The sequence below is a fragment of the Branchiostoma belcheri genome, unplaced genomic scaffold, assembly GCF_001625305.1.
Source record: "Branchiostoma belcheri isolate BF01 breed outbred unplaced genomic scaffold, Haploidv18h27 scaffold19, whole genome shotgun sequence".
Taxonomy (NCBI): Eukaryota; Metazoa; Chordata; class Leptocardii; order Amphioxiformes; family Branchiostomatidae; genus Branchiostoma; species Branchiostoma belcheri.
The window spans coordinates 2,228,277-2,246,480 of record NW_017803379.1 but is presented as its reverse complement, the minus strand read 5'-3'; the positions used below and the strand labels follow the sequence as shown (position 1 = coordinate 2,246,480).

Genomic DNA, 18,204 nt, shown 5'->3' with positions numbered 1-18,204 from the left:
CAGAACATACCCAACACCACACAAACTCACTTCTCCTGCCCATAAAATACATCACCAAAATGTCAGAAACATTCTGACGGAATATACAGTAAATGTTACCGATAATTCCTGCTGCAACTACAGTCATCTTCTGAGATTTATACTTCAAATTTTTCTTAAGTATTCCTAACATCTATTGATATGCATGGTGGCAACTCATCATAGTAAAGTCTGAGCCATGACTTCACAAGATGTTGTTCCATGTGGATGTGTGAGGCACATGTACAAGCTATGATATGTGAGAGTAGCAGGAACAAGTGCTTGTGGCAAAGGCATTACACACATACTTTCAAATTGTGTTGTCATAGCTAATCTACATATTTGTGATGTGTGCATGTACATACCTTTGCAAAGTGCTAAAATTCAATTTCATTGATTATCATTACTACTAGCAAACGTGGCTGCATGAAATAATTTTGGCATTATTAAGTCTAACACTAGGGGAGCCACAGCTATAAAATTCATTCATCACACTTCAACAAAGATCACTCCAAAGCAAATTTGCTACACAATTACTGAATTTCAACAAAGGACGATCACTTTCACTGAAAACTATGTCGACCTACATTTTCTATTCACACAAAACGTTGCACATTGACCCTGTATGATGAAATGTATAGCGATGCATATATGGAATGTTTTCCTGCATAAAAAAGCATTTTTATGGAATGGCTGTAACATTTTCCATCTTTTACAGACTGCATTCTATTTACTTCATGCTAATTTCTAGGAATTATGTACATCTCTAGATCCTACTTAATAATTGTGCAGATTCTGTCTAGATTTGAATTTTGTCAGAGGAAAATTTTTCTTGCACACTTTGTATGACATTTTCTCCTGAACTTAACAATAAAAGATTGTCACAATTGTCCTCAATAATTACTTGCACTGATACCTCATATGCCTTACAAACACAACAACAAAAGATTGCAAATAACATTACTACAAACCTTCTCTCTCTAGGTGTACTACTGATATGCCCATGTGCTAAATATTTACCCCTGGTGGCCTTTAAGCTATCTTGTTCAACTGAGAAATTAAAATCTGAAATATTCAGCAAGTCAAATTCATTCAGTTGTACTCCTATGCTTGTACACATATCTGATTATCAGTGTCCAGCCATAAAAGGGAACTTCACAACGGTTAATTGTTTTGGGTTATTTTCCCCGTCATTGCACCACAGAAAACCCACTGAGCTAGTATTTTCCTAAGGAAACTGGGCTATAAAAGATGACAGAATGTTGCAAACTAGACCTATCACTAGGGCTGCGGACCGGTACACTGTACCGGTCCAATACCGTAAAAATCGTTTCGGTACAGGTCCAAAATACCGGATCATGAAGTAACGAGTATATACCGAAATAGCTAGTTTACACCATGTATATGACTAAAGATAGGTAAATCCTACCACAAAGACGAAAAATTAGCACTGGAAAAGACGTAAACACCGTCGATTGATTTGAGATCCTCAGTCTCACGAGACATCGCGAGAGTGTGGCTGATCCAGGGTTGTGATTGGTCAACAAACTCAAATCAGGTCAGAGGTCAGTCATTTTCCCTCCTCCAACACTTTATTATTGTTTCTGTGTCATGATTGAAAAAGTGAAGAACACGTGTTAATTTGTCAAATTGTTCAGGTACAGGTACAGGTCCGGACCTGTACCTAAACCTCTGTACCAGTACCTGTACCTGTACCTGATGTTACGTTTAGGTACGCAGCCCTACCTATCACCCTTTGAAGACTACTTTGATACTATGGATTACTACTATATTGCAAAATTTTAGTGACTAAAAATTATACTTTACATGACAGTAGCTGTTAGAATAATGTGACTGATAAAATACATACCTTTGTGTAACATAAACTAGTATTTAGAGAATCCAAACAATTAGAATTAGTCCATTATTTCATTAAAGGATGCATTTCTGTTATTTCACCCTGCTTTTTGATATGTCATCAGCATTCAAGAAACTATCATTTGGAATGATGCAACGATGACTAGGACTTATACAAATACAACTTCTAGTAATAATGCCTACTAATCTGATTATCAATTCTTTTTCTTTACAAACTAAACTCTGCTGTAAGTTAAATCATATAATAACATTATACACTCTAATGTAATGTGCTTTGGTAAAGATTGTCACCATATATAATAATCAAAATTTATGTGATCATGATATCATTTGGCTAGTCTTATTTCTACTACTATTTCATTAATATCATTACATCTGTACTTGAAATTTACAACTAAGAAAACTCATGATAACAAAATTTTTTACATGGACAGTTGAAAAGCCATGGTTGGTGTGTCAGTAGTTTGGGGGTTATGTTAAAACTATTTGTAGCTAAAAATCTGTTCGTGTCAACCTTTGATACATGTGACTCTCATGTCTTTACATACATCATCACTATAGATATCTGCACTGTGGAATGGCGAAAAAATTGGAATATTGTGAAATTTCTGTCTATTTTGACAAAACATTTTTCAGTTCCTATATATGATCTTGACTGTATAATAATGAATGTGTGCATACTAAACTGTATCTGCACCAATTCTTCTCTGCACCAATTCTTCTCATCTCTTTCATTAACCAACAGCTCTTCTTGCACTTTCACAAAGTTTAAGCCCCCCTCCCCCCCAATTACTTACTCCCCTTAAAAATGAATCGACTGATCCAAATTGTACACGTTTTTGACTCAGGTTGTCTGATTTTGGACCAGTGCATATCTGCAGCGGGGGTGTGCAGGTCCTGTGTGTGCGGTCAGCACCCCGTTTCCCACCAGATGGGGTACTTGTCCCTCAGCTAGTATCTGGCCTGGAACTCATAGTGCCACCTGTTGAAGTCAATGTTGAAGGCTACCAGACTGCCTGATGACAGACCTACTAGTACAGTTCTGCAAATAAACAAATGGTGAGGATGTTAAAATTACTAAAAGCTAAAAGTATAAAGAACTTCATGTGCAAAAAGTTGCTCATTAAATGTTCCCGTTACAGGTAAGTTTTACTAATCAATCATGGATCTACACAAATTTAGGCATGTCATGAGATGAGAAGAGCCAGTTGATATGTAGAAAGTTCCCAAATGTTGTATAGTTCCAAAATGTAGATATGTAGATATTGTGTAGTTCCCAAATTTTGCTTACATATCATATCATATCATATCATATCATATCATATCATATCATATCATATCATATCATATCATATCATATCATATCATATCATATCATATCATATCCATTCTTCTATTCTTCACTGCAATTGAGACTTTCAATAATTTTAAACCCCTGGAAAAGAAAAAGTTGCTTACTTTTGGTCATGAGTGAGGTCGAGTGCCCGGACACTACTGTCCACGCCGGGGAAGGTGTAGAGGAGTTTGAAGTTGCTGGTCTGCCAAACCTCCACTATCCTGTTGTCTCCTCCTGTCACTAAGTACTGACCGTCTGCACTCAGGACCATCGACTGGGAGCACACAGAAACAGGAGGATCAGAATGGAACACAGTTAAACAACAGAGAAGTCTCTCTGAAGATGTGGATCTCTGTGCTGCAGCCTTCATCATCAGTTCGACCTGGTGGGACCTGTGCATGTCTGCAGCCGCCATGGACTGATTGCCTTCATCAGCTTCAAATGATCAATCATTTGTGACATGTTGCACCTACTGCCAGTATCAATACATGTACATGTATATTCACCTGCACAAAATGTTGCAGGTGTTTTTTCTCCATCACTGTATGATTTTTGGGGAATGGCCAAAAGCAATGTTTGTAGGTTGCTGAGCCCCGTCCAAAGTGACAAAATTTTTGAAAATATGCCCGACTCTGTTTCATAATATTGAGCTATGGAAACCTTCTGTACATGATCATAATCAATCATTGCAAGGATAACAGATGCTTGTCTCACTTATACAATGTAGGTAAACATCACTCATAAATCATTCATGGATAACAGAAGGATACATGTTGTATCTCACCAGTATGTTGTCGTTCAGCTCCATGGCCCGTAAGAACTTCCCGTTGAAGGTGAAGAGTGAGAGGTGACCCTTGTCGTAGCTGACCACCACCTGACCCTCGCACGACATCTTGACCAGAGTCGGATTCACGCAGAACTCCGGGGGATCCAGCGACCGCAGCAGGTCTCCATTGATGGTGTGCACCAGGACTGGACCTCCTGGACAGGGCAGGGATATTTAGCAAGGGCTCAGGCAAACTTCATCAGTTAACTATCAGTAAACTATGCACGCTCAATGAGCTTGAAACATCCAATAAAGACTAGGCCACTAGCTGACCATACACCTGGACACTACTACTGACCTCTTGAGCAGCTGATGACCAGACCCAGCTCAGCGGACACACAGGCACTCAGAACCTCCGTCTCATGGCCTGTCATGATGGTCTTGGGGATGGCACGCTCAACTGAAGGCGAGAAATGGAAAAAAAAATTGTTCAGGCATCTGATAAGGGTTATACAAAGGACTGGCACAGACTGTAGTCAGGTGCTATCTGGGAACAAACTAATAATCCAGATGATATTCAGGTGTATTCACATTTGTTTGCAGATGAAAAGAAACCACCTCTACCTTCCACCCCACACCACCATTGGTGACTGACTACATTCTAAAACCAGTTAATCTTGGTGGAAACATACAAGCCTACAAAAGCAAGAGTTTCAGAACATAAAGCCCTTGCTTTGTGCTGCCAACCTAACAAGTCTGAGAGCCAGACTACACCAATCCTCACCCCTGTTGCTGTTGTGCGGTTCTCCTGTGATGGCCTGTAGCCTGGAGCTCCAGAACCACAGCAGCAGCGTGGCGTCCCTGCTCCCAGACACGATGTAGCAGTCCCCGCCGATGTAACACTCCGACCTGGCCAGACACGTCACCACGTCCCAGTGGCCGTACACTACCTGCAGCAGCCGGCCTGGGGAGGAACAACCTGGTTATTAGCTAAAGAGATAGGCTGTTAACTGCCTGTGAGCTAAAGCTAGATGTTATCATCATGATCATGCCTATGTCTTGTCATCAATATTTCAATCCTAGATGAGATGCTAAAGCATTAAATGTTGACAGTCACTCCACAGAGTATGGTATAAAGTCTACTCGTAGTCAGTCAGTCCTTTTGTTGGTAGCTTCCATGGCCTTTTTTTGCCTTGGCAGCAGCTATTCTCTCAGTTTCGAAGGTCATGTCAGATAATCTACTTTACATATTTAGGACAAGAGACTACAGGACTATGGGTATTTCCTATTTATGCAAATACCTGTACACATGCTTGTGTACCTGTGTCGGTGGAGTATATCCTGAAGCTCTTGTCCCAGAAGCCACAGATGAGGATGTGCCTGTTGTCGGAGGTGAGCCTGCAGCAGCAGGAGTTCAGCTGGATACTCTGGTCCAGGATGTCGTTCACTTGGCGCCGGTGTACCCCTGTCCCTGCCACTGGAGCAAAAGACCTCATCGTCACAAATCATACTCAAAACATTCTGGACACTGAAAGCTTTGGGTAATGTCTTTTTTTTCAATTTGTCTCAAGAATTCATTGTAACAAATCACACAAATAGCTAGTATGCTATGCCAAAGGGCAGTTATACCGACTATTACAAATACAGAAAACATTATATAGTAGAGGGGATTCATTCCTCAAGCTACCGACATCTTGCACATGCAGTCGTCCCTCAGTAAGACATCTGGAGCCGTATAGTTCTGTTAGAACTTTTATTCAGCCTGTCACACATCGCGTGACAGGCGGGGATACTCACCACTATACAGAAATACAGAAAACATTGTCGCGAAGCTTAGGGCACATTCTTTTTCAATTTGAATTTCCTTTTGATGAAATCTTTTTTTTTTTTTTGTTATGAATCCTGCAATGGCAACTCTTCAAAAGCATGTAGGGCGACAGGACTTGACTTCACACTTCATGCATTCAAAGCTGCAGTTCAGTCTGAAACAGGCAGGTGGCCAAAGCCATGCAAAGACCAGGAGTCAGGGACAGCAACAATCATTGTAAACAGGACAGAAAGTATCAGAAGGTGTGTAGACAGTACAGCCCTACATGATTTAAAGTACATCAGATACTACTAAACGTGTGCAAAACACATGTAGCTACATATATCACCTTATTTTTGCACTTCTAGCCTGTTATTGTTTCACACACTTCAAACACCACTTACATATGAGGGGGTCCACCTCTATGGCATACTGGTTGGGCTCCAGAGAGTACCCTGGCGCTCCTCTAAAGGTGGCTGCAATAATACAGAATAAGCCATTACCCTGCAACACCATACAATAGCACAGGACTAACCGTGTAACCCTAATCACAAGTCTATGTTAAGTATATATTGGTTTCCAGAGCTGGTATGGCTATGCTAGGGAATAGGCTCAACTCTCTCCTTATGCTTTGTACTGTTTCTTTTCATATTGACAGGTTATGTGATTTGGAAAAATTCTGAGCAACTTTAATCTTCCTGTTTTCGTCACTGACAGAATTTCCACCTGTTCCATGTCACCTCACCTCACCATGTGGAAGAACAAAACAATTCTGTACTCTATATAAAACAATGAAACTGTTTTTCCCTTAAGCTGGGAACTGAACTGATTACTTGATATGATCAATACCAGATATTTACTTACTGGTAACTTGTGAGAAGTGCATAAGAAAGCAAACTGAAGTGCCAACACAATAAACTTTGAGATATAAAGTGTGGTGTGCAAAGAAATAAGAAGTGATCAAGATGAACAGAAGTGTCCTCTCAAACACAGGAGATAACAAAGTTTTAAAGAAATGGCAGAGGCATATGATTAACAAGATCTCCAAAATATACTGTAGTAATTCTATATAATTTAAATGTCAACATTGCTCTTGTCTAAGACATGCCTCCAAAATATACTCTTACTAATAATTCTAGATCATTTGACTGTCAACGTTGGTCTTGTCAAGATTCAGATGCTGTCATTATGCTAATGGATGTACACTGTACAAAGATGTGAAAGTTGGTGCAGTTGTAACTATGAAGGAGGAACTGAACTTGTAACTATTAAGGAAACTATGAAGGAGGAACCGAAGTTGTCAACATTGCTCTTGCCAACGTTGTAGTACATTTAGATGCTGTCATATGGAAGTATAAGATGTGAAAATCTCTAAACTGGTGCAGTTGTAACTATGAAGGAAGAACGGAAGCTGTTGTACCGGCGCTTGCGTTCCACTTGTTGATGGAGAAGAGCAGGTTGGCGGTAACCGTGGTGACAGCGGGGATGGGGACGTGGGGGTGCGTGTTGGCGGTGAGGTGGATGATGGGAGAGTTGGAGGGGAACTTGAGCGCCACCAGAACGTCGTTCGTCCTCATGTCCGTAAACATCATCGGGGTCTGCAACATGGAAATACCAAGTGGTGGTTAAAACTATTATAGTGACGTATACTGAAACATACACTGACTTACTCACTATCTAGTGTATAAACTGTTCTTCCTCATCTTGAAGGGTGAGGCATGTAGGTTCTACAGAACTTAAGATACAAGAATGGCTATGTCCTTGATGGATTCCAGAAATTAATTTAAGGGAAATTAATTGAAGACTCTATAGCTGTATGATTCTCACTGACATCATGCACAAATAGAGTAATCCTCACAACAAGAGTAACGAGTCCAAAAGATACTATTTTGACAAAACATTTTCAGTTCCTACAGTTCCTGTATATTTGACTATATCACTTGACTATATCACAATAAATGTACCAGATGCATAGCTGAGCTGCGGGGTGGGTGAGGTTCGGTCAGCAGCTGGCAGGGGGTCACACCAAAACTCTTGATCTGGTCCTTAATGGCCTGGAAACAAAGGACAGGCGTCATTTCAAATCATGTTGTATTTACAAGATCTACCACAGCCAAATTTGCATACTTTGACTTCTTGGATGATAATTTGGATATCACAAAGTTCATTTTTTCTCTCACATTTTCTCAAGCATTATGTGGAATATATCATTCTTGGTTTATTGTTGAGGCAAGAGGAAAAACAAACCTCCTTCATGACAAGATCTGTGATGGAGTCCAGGTTCACACTACCCTCGTATGTCAGGTAATAGAACATGTTGGTTGCACGGATGGCTTCAGGACCTGCAATTGTTAGGATACATTTCATGTTATCAGCTATGCAGAAAGGAGTGGCTGGTTATGACTTATGTTAACTACTGAAAATTTGCAGCTGAAGATGTAAGGTGTGTTGCCAAAGGGTAGTTACAATGGGTATAAAGGTACAGAAGCAAAAGTTTGCATGAATATCATCTGAGTTTGATACACCTACCCTTCTGTTTGTATCCGAAAATGAGGTCTATCCACTGATGAAGCTGGCAAGATACAAATTCAGATTCCAGAGCCTAGAAAACCAAATGGGCAAAAATGGTTAAAAACTAGACACATTTAAACTATCACTATACAAATCTGTTAACAGGTGTCAATATTATACACCCAAACAAAAACATAACAATTTTTATTATATTCCTGATTAGAGCTAGTTTATTCTAAAATATCAAAAGTGATAATATTGAATTCCAAACTTGAGGCAAATCTTTGATGAAGAAGACGAGATGGATGGATGAGAAGTAGGTGAGAATATTTTTGTTTGCTCCCTCTTTTTAAGAAAAAGGATCTGTTTCTTCCTACCATCCTGTTTAACCTGATGAACTCCTCCGGTGTCCTGGCCCAGGCTGGCAGCACCACGTGGTCCACAGGCCGACTGTCCTCCATCGTGCCCATGTTGTACCCGTTCATGTTCATCAGCATTTCTGGCAGGTAGTAGAACTCTGGGATGAGCTCCTACAGAACAGACAATATAGTTATGTAACATGCAGAAATCTGGGCAGCATATAGTAGCAGCATCAAGGAGAACTCCCAAGAAAAAAATGACAGTAAAACTCAGAAATAGAGCACGAAGTTACGGAATAATTTTTCCTGTTGTTGTCCTTGGTGCTGAAAAGGTATTCCGTATGATTTCCATTGGAATCTTTTTAGATATTAACAAATGCATAGAAGTGGCAGGATTTGTGGTTGGTACACAGTCACATGTACACATACACACTAAAAGCTGTGCTATTTAAACTTTTAATCTGTGTAAACATTAGCAAAAATACTGCAAGTTAAGTTTTCTGTCTCGTCCCTGTACCTTGACATCTGAGGTGTCCCTCTGGCAGTTCCTCCATGTCTGTAGGATGTTAGAGAAGGTGCGGTTGGCGTGGTCAAACTTGTTGCCTTGAAGATTCAGGAACATTGTGGTGAAAGGCTCCTATGGGGGGGGGGGGGAGTAAAAAAGAGGTGCCCATTGTATTAATGTTCATATTTTCCCACAGAAGAGTCACAACATGAGGTGACCCGAGAAGAAAAAGAACAGAATCAAAACAACAATAGAAGAAAACAATGAATGAAAGCAATCACCAATATACTGTTTATATTTACTCTGACAACAATGGATCAAGTTTATAGGAGTGAACAACTAGTTTTTGTCAAAGACTTTAAGTAACTCAGTATACTTAGGCAGTACATGTACAACAGCATGTGATGGTGTCATCCCAAAATGACACACAATTACAGGCCTGATGCTTAGCAGCATGTTATTCATAGGTTTAAGACTTACTAATCTGATGAGGAAGTTCAGGACAAAGCCTGCAGTGGAGTAGTGGGTCCCGTAGTGGAAGGGTGCAACATCAGGGTCGTCCCAAGCCTCGTACCGCTCTTGGAAGAACGACCGGCGCTTCGGGTTCAGAGCTCCAACAGGCTGTATCATCATAAACGGCAGATTAGCTTTGTGGGATTGAGTTAATGCTATGATATAGGAAGTTATTATTTTATCATAAAGGGCATATTAGCATTGCAAAATTGGATTAACTACATGTACTACTAGGCTAAAACATCATAAAGTTAACTTACACAGAAGTCAATAGTCTCCAATGAAGTCTACCACACACTGATGACACCTAGCTGAATTCCTATGAACTACACTACCTTATACTTTCCCCACATTGCAGTATTTACTTCTATCAGAAGTAATAAGAACTGCAGCTACAGATTGGTCCTGGCACTCTATTCTAGATCTCGTAACTCAGCAAAGTAATGCATGCCTTAAGGGACCGTAAACCTCGCACAGAAAGATGGCAGACACCAATGTGTCATGGAAACATTGATTAATCAAGACTCTGAGCTTTCCAATGAGCGATGGGATTTACATATTGAGGTATCTTTTGAATAAATAATTCATCTATTTCTGCAAGGATTTTCTGCCATTGTAAGATGGGTCCACTCCTATTTGATAAGGCCAAAGAGGAAACTACATGGTTTTGGCAAAGGTTTTCTTTGATACTCAAAGAAGTCTAATGCTTGTTCTGGAACAGCCAAAAGAACATTAGAACAGTCTATCCCTGGATGATGTCTGTTAGTTGTATGACTTCAGATATGAACTCTGACCTTTGACAAGTCGCGGAAGTTGCTCGGCAGCGTGAGATCCAACTCCTCTGATTCGTAGTTAGTCAGTACCCAGGGGAACACCGGATACTGGTTCAGATCATTGTATGTTCGACCTGGAAAAGACAAACAATCATACCATTCACTATGAACATTTTTTGAGACCAGCAGGTCCTTCTAAATTCGGGGGATACAAGGAAAGTCTGGAAGTGTTGAACCACATCCATCAACACCTTTTCTTTCTTAAAACATTCACAGCATTCCAAACTGTTTCTTTCTTAAAACATTCACAGCATCCTAGTCATCATAACTCTCTCCATAATGTCATCAGTATGCCTACCAGCTATCGTGCTGACGAACATCAGGTATTCGAAGTTGGAGATCTCGCGGCGTTGCCAGCGGGCCGTCATGTTCGACATACGGAACAGCTGCTTTGGTGTTGCCAAGGAAACTCTCCTACAAACAAACAAACAAACATCAACATTACACTTACTTGTGATGGAGACAATCAAGTGTTGTTTGTAAAAATCAAGTTGTTTAGAGATGTTCAAATAAATCCTGTGGTGTAATTTTTAATCCAGACTACCATAAATTAAGTAGGTAGTACTTTTTAACATGGGGTGAAAATAAGATAAGTACCTGGCCTGTGGCAGCCCATAGTTGACTCCCACTCCTACCCTAGGGAGGGCATACACCACTTTTTTGACTGTGGCCTGGTCAGGAAAACTGAACATCACGGAGGCTGCAAAACATCCACATGGCAAACATTAATTCTAATATGGAATATATATATACTTCTGCTATGTGATATTTCACAGTAGATTAGGGGAAATCTCTCCCCAATCCTTGCCTTTATCACTGTTTTTCTTTCCTTAACAACAATCGAGCACTGCACAAAATCATATCTTTAAGCACACCTTAAAGCGCACCTAAAAGGTATACGAGAGGGAAGGAACAGAACCTTTACACACGCTTTAAGTGTGCTTAAGAATAGGATTTCGTGCAATACAGTGAAGATGACACTGTTGTGACATTGCTTGTGTCCCAGTCATGGCTGGATTGTTTTGAGTGATGAGATCTGATATCCAGTGATTTACCACGATGTCACCTCTGGCACCTACGGTGTGCTGGGTTGTCATGGAAACTGCGGAACCCAACACCCGCGCTAATCCCCATAAAAACCCACAAGGCCAGTCTGCCATAACTGTCAATCAAACCAGCAGGGGAGAATGAAGGGGAAAGGCCGACAGGGGAGACATTTGGGAAGGTCACACTTTGCAACGGGAAAATAACAACATACTTAAACCTAGTTAAAACATGTATTAGTCCATACCAATCTAATTAATTGGCTCTCAGATTTGCCCGCTTCATTTTTTTTATTGGCAAATATAGACTCTGAGGTTTCTTGATCAACTCCAATTTGTGCTAATATTTTGGCCCAAACAGTTGAAGAAAGCTCCATTTCTTTCTATTGTTACAGTTTTTTCTGTCTGTCAATGCATTGGTTTGATAAGAAGTTTCTGTTTTGATTTTCTTCCCCTGTTGCTTGATATTTTTTCTGAAAAATCCAAGAACCAACAAATCAAATTGGTGTGGCCTTACATATAATATGTATGTATATGGAGGCTTTCTTGGAACTTTTTAGGTATCATCATCAATGTTACCTAAAGAAGAATTTGGCCATAACTATTTTCAGACATCTCTCTTACATCTGTTTGCAAAGAAGATCTCCAACGCCGTCCTTTGGTGGAGATAGTTGCGTGAGAAAATGGCCACGATGTCGTGGAAGTGCCACTTGCCATGGATGCTCTCTGTGTACAGCAAGATCTGGAACACACAAGAGAACAGGTAAATAAACAAATAAACAACATTCAAACGACAGTCACATGTTCATTATATTGGTATATGAATTGTTCACAAATTTATCTGTACCAGTTGATCATGTAGCTGACTGGATGATGAGATGGCACATTTGCGTGGCCACCTACTGATTCTATCCAAAACTACAAGGTCTTAACCTGCTGAACTTTGTTGTAACATTAACAATATTGGATTGTCTCAGCAGTTTGCATATACATACGTTTTTGTATCAGATTTCCAACTGTAAGTGGTGTTTGGCTTATAGCACCTCTCTTAGACAAAACAAACTTATTACAAAAGTTTAAAGGCAATACCTTCACAGTGGGTATACTCATAAATGGATATTTTCCCATGCCAGGCAGATATGAATGTGCTGAGTATGAAGATACATGTACCAAGTGGAGAACACAAATCATGTTTTGTTGGTTGTCACATGGAAGACTTTAACATTGTATCTTGGTGAGTGTTATGATGCATGTATATATTCATGGTGTGTTTGTACATGTATACACAAAGGTATGTTAGGAACACAACTGGAGTAAAAGTGACAGGCTGTGAAAATATATGGTGTATGCATTGAACACAATGTCTGTTCAAACAAAATCTGGGCAGGACAAATGGAGACCATACACACAATGGCTGTCCAGCACACGTAACAGTCTTGTTGATACAAACGTGAAAGGCTGGAGAACAGTCTGTGCAACCCGAGGACCGTATCTCTGCCGGACAATCACTTTATTCAGATGCAAATTAGAGGCATTTTGTAGCCCCTCTTCACTCCCAATTTTCCACTTTCCATGGAATGAAGTCTCATTTGCTTTGTAGCCTCAGGTCAAGGGTTAAGACCTTTGTGACATCGCGACAGTGAACTTCAAAGCACCGGCGACTCTCGAGTGGCGTCCTGTGATTTTGTGCCATCATTGTGGCCTGCTGTATTCTGAGACACCTCATGTCGGGACTCACAAAGCATATGACAAACGTACAATGGATGCAACAATGCAAGATAAAAGTTGTTTAACCACTAGGACTTTGCCAAAAAATAAGACTTTTCCTCAGCATCTTGCTCACTTTAGCCCCAGGGTTCTCTTACTTAGTCTCATGAATTTTCTAGCAGTGTAACATCAAGACTTCGGACAGCGACTTTGAGGAGTGACCAAGAAATCTCTCTGAGGTTAACCACCTTCTGAGGGGTAGGGTAAAACCACTTGGAATAAACGATTACAGGGGGAATCTGTCATCTGAAATTATCCTGAATACTGCAGATTCCATGCAGGATTCCCACTGTTTCCCTTTGTAAGGGGACTGACAAGGCGAGAGAGAGCTGGAAAGGCTGGCTGAGACACAAGGCTACAAATTGGAGGGTAGGCCAGACAGCCCCGCAGGTGACCAGACAACGCAAACCCCCCGCTGGGAACTGGCATAGTCCAAAAAACCTGACCAACCAGGAGGGGGCAGCTTCGTCTTTCAGAACTAAAGGCGAAGAGGGGGGAGAGAGTTTTCTGGACAGGCTATGCTATGTTATAGTATAGATATAGAGAATATATGGGTTCAATCAATAGGTTCAATATTTTTGCAATTTCTACATGAGTGACAAGGTAGGAATGATGATCCAACCTAAAAGACCACTACACCAAGTTGGGAGAAAACGATGATACAAAACAAGTATGCAAACTCTTTAATGATTCTGTGAAAGGCAGTCAACAAAGTATACTACATTGTACATTTGCAAGAAAACCAACTTAGTACCTCCTTTGGCAACAGAGTGAGCAATCCCTTCACAAAACCCCAGGGGTTGGATATGCTATGAGTTAGCAGGTGCAATATGACTGACAGTCGCGATGTTGTTGTCGGCAACAGTTCAAGGTGGGGTCACATGACAAGGTGATGCAATCTATACTTGGCTTACTGATCACATTTTGTGTATGTGGTGTACCTCCATTCTTGTGATTAAAAAAAACAATGAAGCTAGGCTACAGGTCGACTTTAACTTTGGACAAACTTTCGTGATCATGACCCTGTGTCTGCTGATTTGCAATGGTTTTCAAATCTAAAGCTTTGACTGAAGAACTCATGCAGGTAGCCCTGTCACATTCAGACCATCAATCTGTATCAGATTCAGAAATCCTGCTAAGATCTCCTCCTGATTTGGACCAAGACCTTCAGCAACACCACATGCTGCAGGAAGTGCGATTTGGGCCAAAATTCAGTTGTCAAGGTTATGAAAACAATATTTCCCCACAATTATCAAATGTATAGTTTTATCAATTTATGTGACATACACATACATATATGTATACCTTTGTGAAAGAAGTCTAAAACAAACATTTACTACTTAAAGCATATACTCTTCAAACTACTATATGTGTAAAAGACTTCAGACCAAACTTTTGCAACATGAATTAAGAATACTTTTGAAGCTCACTTCCCCTGATACATAAAGTATATGTAAGTTTGGCTTCAAGTTCAATGCTGCAATGTGTAGGAGGTATCCTTTGTTATGTACAAGGAATCAATAGAATGCAACAGTTTTGACATTACTTACTCGTAGTGTTACGATAGATGGAAAGGCAGAACCACTACAGCCACCCCTACTATAGCAACCCCTGATATCTGAGTTATACCATCCCACCAGTAAAGAAGGTCCATAACCTCATCACAACATGTAGAACAAATGGACCTGCAAATAAAACTAATCCCAACATCTGTATCAGACAAGACCCGCAGCTCCCTCAAGTCCCACTAGATCCACTCACGCTGTGACAGACCAAACTACAGGAATCTCCGGCCAAATTCCTGCAGAAACCTGCCCCACAAATCATAAGCCACTTGAGTGTCTGGTATATCAAAGAGCACTTAGCACCCTGGTGAAAGTCTGCCCCCCCACCGTGTGGAAAAATCCCTGTTTGTAGATGGAAGTCAACCATGACTTGATGAGAGTACAATATGGGTCTGGTACATACAGTCAAGGTTTGGACATGACGGTAAGAACAGTATGTTGTAACTGGGCAGTTCTTATGGTCACTTGTTTACAAGATGACAAACTGATATAGTCCTGAATCAACGAAGGAAATAACCATGTACATGTATTCCCAAGGATGTATTTTTGCATGAACCAGTAGATAATCATATTTAGCATTATCTCCTCAGGTGGATTTTCATTTGCATATCATACTAAGGTTCAAGATGTCTTATACTCCTCTTGCATTCAATCAAGTATGATTGGAGCTTTAAACATCTATATATCTGAACCTTGTCACATGGGTGCTATCATCTGAAAAATATTAATTAAAGGTGAACAAAGCAACTGAACCTGGCTACCCTATGTGTACCGTTTTTATCAGAGTTTTCATATTTTCTCTCCGCCACACTCGGCGAGCACAATAACGTCTCTTCTCCAGCCGGATACTGACGCCAGGGTGTCTCGGCAGGACCGGCTTCCTCCACTGAACTTCGCCCGGTGTGGTGGGATGATTCCCACAAGGTGGAATGATCCCATTATAGGTACAAAGGCACGTTTGGCAACCCTACACCTTGCAGATGTACTAGTGCGAGCTCTTTGTTCTCCTCAAGAATGTGATGCTCCTATTCCATAACTGGATACAATCGTTAATATTGTTTTATTTGGATAATAGTAATTATCATCCAAATAAAACAATTTTAACTACTGTATCCAATTACTAGTATATGATTTGTTCCTGTGTATTAGCAATGTGATAAAGATGTTTGCCAAGGAAAGTTGTAAATTGTTTCCCAACATTGTATCCGTGACAACAAAGAGTGCAAGGTAGTGTAAATAAACCTATAGACTGATCCTGCACACCTCCGAGAGGGGTAGGGGTGTCCTACAAGGTGGAATGATCCTGTTAGCTCCACACAAAGGCAAATTTTGCAACAGTACACCGTGCACAGATGGTAGCGGCGCACTGGTGGTGCGTAGGGCTGATATATAGGTGGTATAACCACATGTGATATGGCCATTATGCTGGGAAGCAGGCACCTTCCACCCCAGCATCTTGGCCAGGCTACAGATGACTGGGCACAGGGGAGGTGGCTGGAGTTTGGGGCTATCCTCCTATTACACTGGTATCACAGTCGAGAGCCTATAAACCATCTGTTCTGAAATGTCTGAAAAAATTTGATGTAAGTTCCAATCCAAATACCATATCAAAAAAATGAAATCCTAACATGTTTCGTTTATCCCTAACTCTGCCTACTATCATAAGATACATGTAGATGGTATCTCTCCCCCCCTCATCATCATCATCCCCCCCTATATCCCACAGTGCACTGCGACACTCTTATCCCATGAGCCTGTGATAGCAGGATCTATTCTGTTGAAATCAGCCCAACAACCCAACCTATTTAAACTAATTCAGAGCCTGAAACCAGGCAAATCTCTGAGCTGTAGTTGTGTTCCTAGCCATAATTTTAACCCACCTACATACATGTACACCTTACTCTCCAAGCTGAGGTTTAGGATTCGGCTTAGTTTTGGCGCGTTCTTAGGCATTTTTATCGAGCTCTCTTTTTTGTACTCATACTTTTTTGTAGTGATAATATAAACTGTCTAGCTAATGGATACTGCCTGGCCAGTTTGATACTATCTCTGCAGCCACAGAAAGATCTGCTGGGAGATTATGTACACCTGTCTGTCACAGGGAAGAGACAGGACCATGATGGATGGAGCACATTTGGAGAGGGGGCATGAGCACAAAGGGGGAGGGCCCCTCAACAGGGTACCGGCTCATTAACTCAGGAAAAAAGAAATCCCACTAGAGTTACAGGATTATTGGTGGGAAATTATGACCCACTAGGACGAGTTTGTCATCTAATATAGAAACAAAAGGTTTTCTCAATTACTGTACTGTTCTGTAGAATGATTTACCACATACTTTAGCTACAGCCTCATAAAAGTTTGTCAGGTTCGAACCGTTCTTCTAGAAGACAATGAATGGCTCAAAAGCACACGTGATAGAAAAAATGAGATGACATAGGAAATTTTCCCTTGAATTAGTTAAAAGATCCAAAGCAGACAAGATTTATCTACTATTTAGTCTCTTCAGTACAATCAAAAGTTTATTAGGGTGTATTTAAGAAGAGTTCTGTCCTTCATCAACACAAAGAAGAAATACAGCTTGTTATTGTTATGACATTGAGGTTTGTAGAATTTTGAATCACCAAATGTCAATTTTCCAGAATTAGTTTTCAGGCCAACAAGGCGACATGATCAATGGTCTGGTGTCAATCATAACCAAGCAGCAAGCTACGGGCTGTCAATTCACAGGACACCCCAGTTATAAATGGTAAAATCAGACGGTTGAGGGCTTTAGTCCGAAAGTCTATTACTGTTGCAATCAATATCCAATGACAAATTTTCTACAGTACACGGGAGGCCCTCTGAGCAGCTGTAAAAGTGATGGAAAATTAGCACCATTTGTGTGGAGATTGTTTTATGGTGGGATTGATGGGAGGGCACTCTTGGGTGGGAGGATTAGAGAAATGCAGTACTTCAGTATTTAAAGGATTTGTGACCATTGACAGCACAACTGTCAAACAAGTAGGACTGTGTAATGTGAATCTGAGTATCTGAACAGTGCTTTAACTTCACCACGAGAGGAAATGATACCTTTAAAGTTGAATCAAGGAAGTTAGAGGGACTTCTGACCATTGACGGAACAAGCATGGACGGTGTAGTCTGAATCTCAGTACCCAAAAGTGCTTGAAGGTGAGAAACTAATCTATTCATCCAAACTGGAAAACTTGAATATTCACCAGAACTGCAAGACAGCTCACAAAAAAAAATAAAATTGCTCTGATACACAGTAGACATTTCTGCCCCCAGAAAGAATACAGTTGAACT

The 18,204-nt window shown here is 40.6% G+C and overlaps 1 protein-coding gene across 1 annotated transcript in view; it reads right to left on the bottom strand.

Moving 5' to 3' along the window:
• Positions 1 to 2,629: 2,629 nt before the first annotated feature.
• The window catches only part of LOC109467929 (neurobeachin-like), a 144,644-nt gene continuing 129,069 nt past the window's right edge, over positions 2,630 to 18,204 (bottom strand). Inside the window, 18 exon segments of the mRNA XM_019766085.1 lie at positions 2,630 to 2,938; positions 3,355 to 3,506; positions 4,017 to 4,213; positions 4,357 to 4,458; positions 4,783 to 4,962; positions 5,320 to 5,475; positions 6,210 to 6,281; positions 7,226 to 7,403; positions 7,770 to 7,859; positions 8,053 to 8,147; positions 8,335 to 8,407; positions 8,694 to 8,846; positions 9,193 to 9,312; positions 9,661 to 9,801; positions 10,488 to 10,600; positions 10,825 to 10,940; positions 11,124 to 11,226; positions 12,194 to 12,311. Coding sequence (XP_019621644.1) covers positions 2,848 to 2,938; positions 3,355 to 3,506; positions 4,017 to 4,213; positions 4,357 to 4,458; positions 4,783 to 4,962; positions 5,320 to 5,475; positions 6,210 to 6,281; positions 7,226 to 7,403; positions 7,770 to 7,859; positions 8,053 to 8,147; positions 8,335 to 8,407; positions 8,694 to 8,846; positions 9,193 to 9,312; positions 9,661 to 9,801; positions 10,488 to 10,600; positions 10,825 to 10,940; positions 11,124 to 11,226; positions 12,194 to 12,311 — 2,250 coding nt within the window. The 3' untranslated portion in view covers positions 2,630 to 2,847.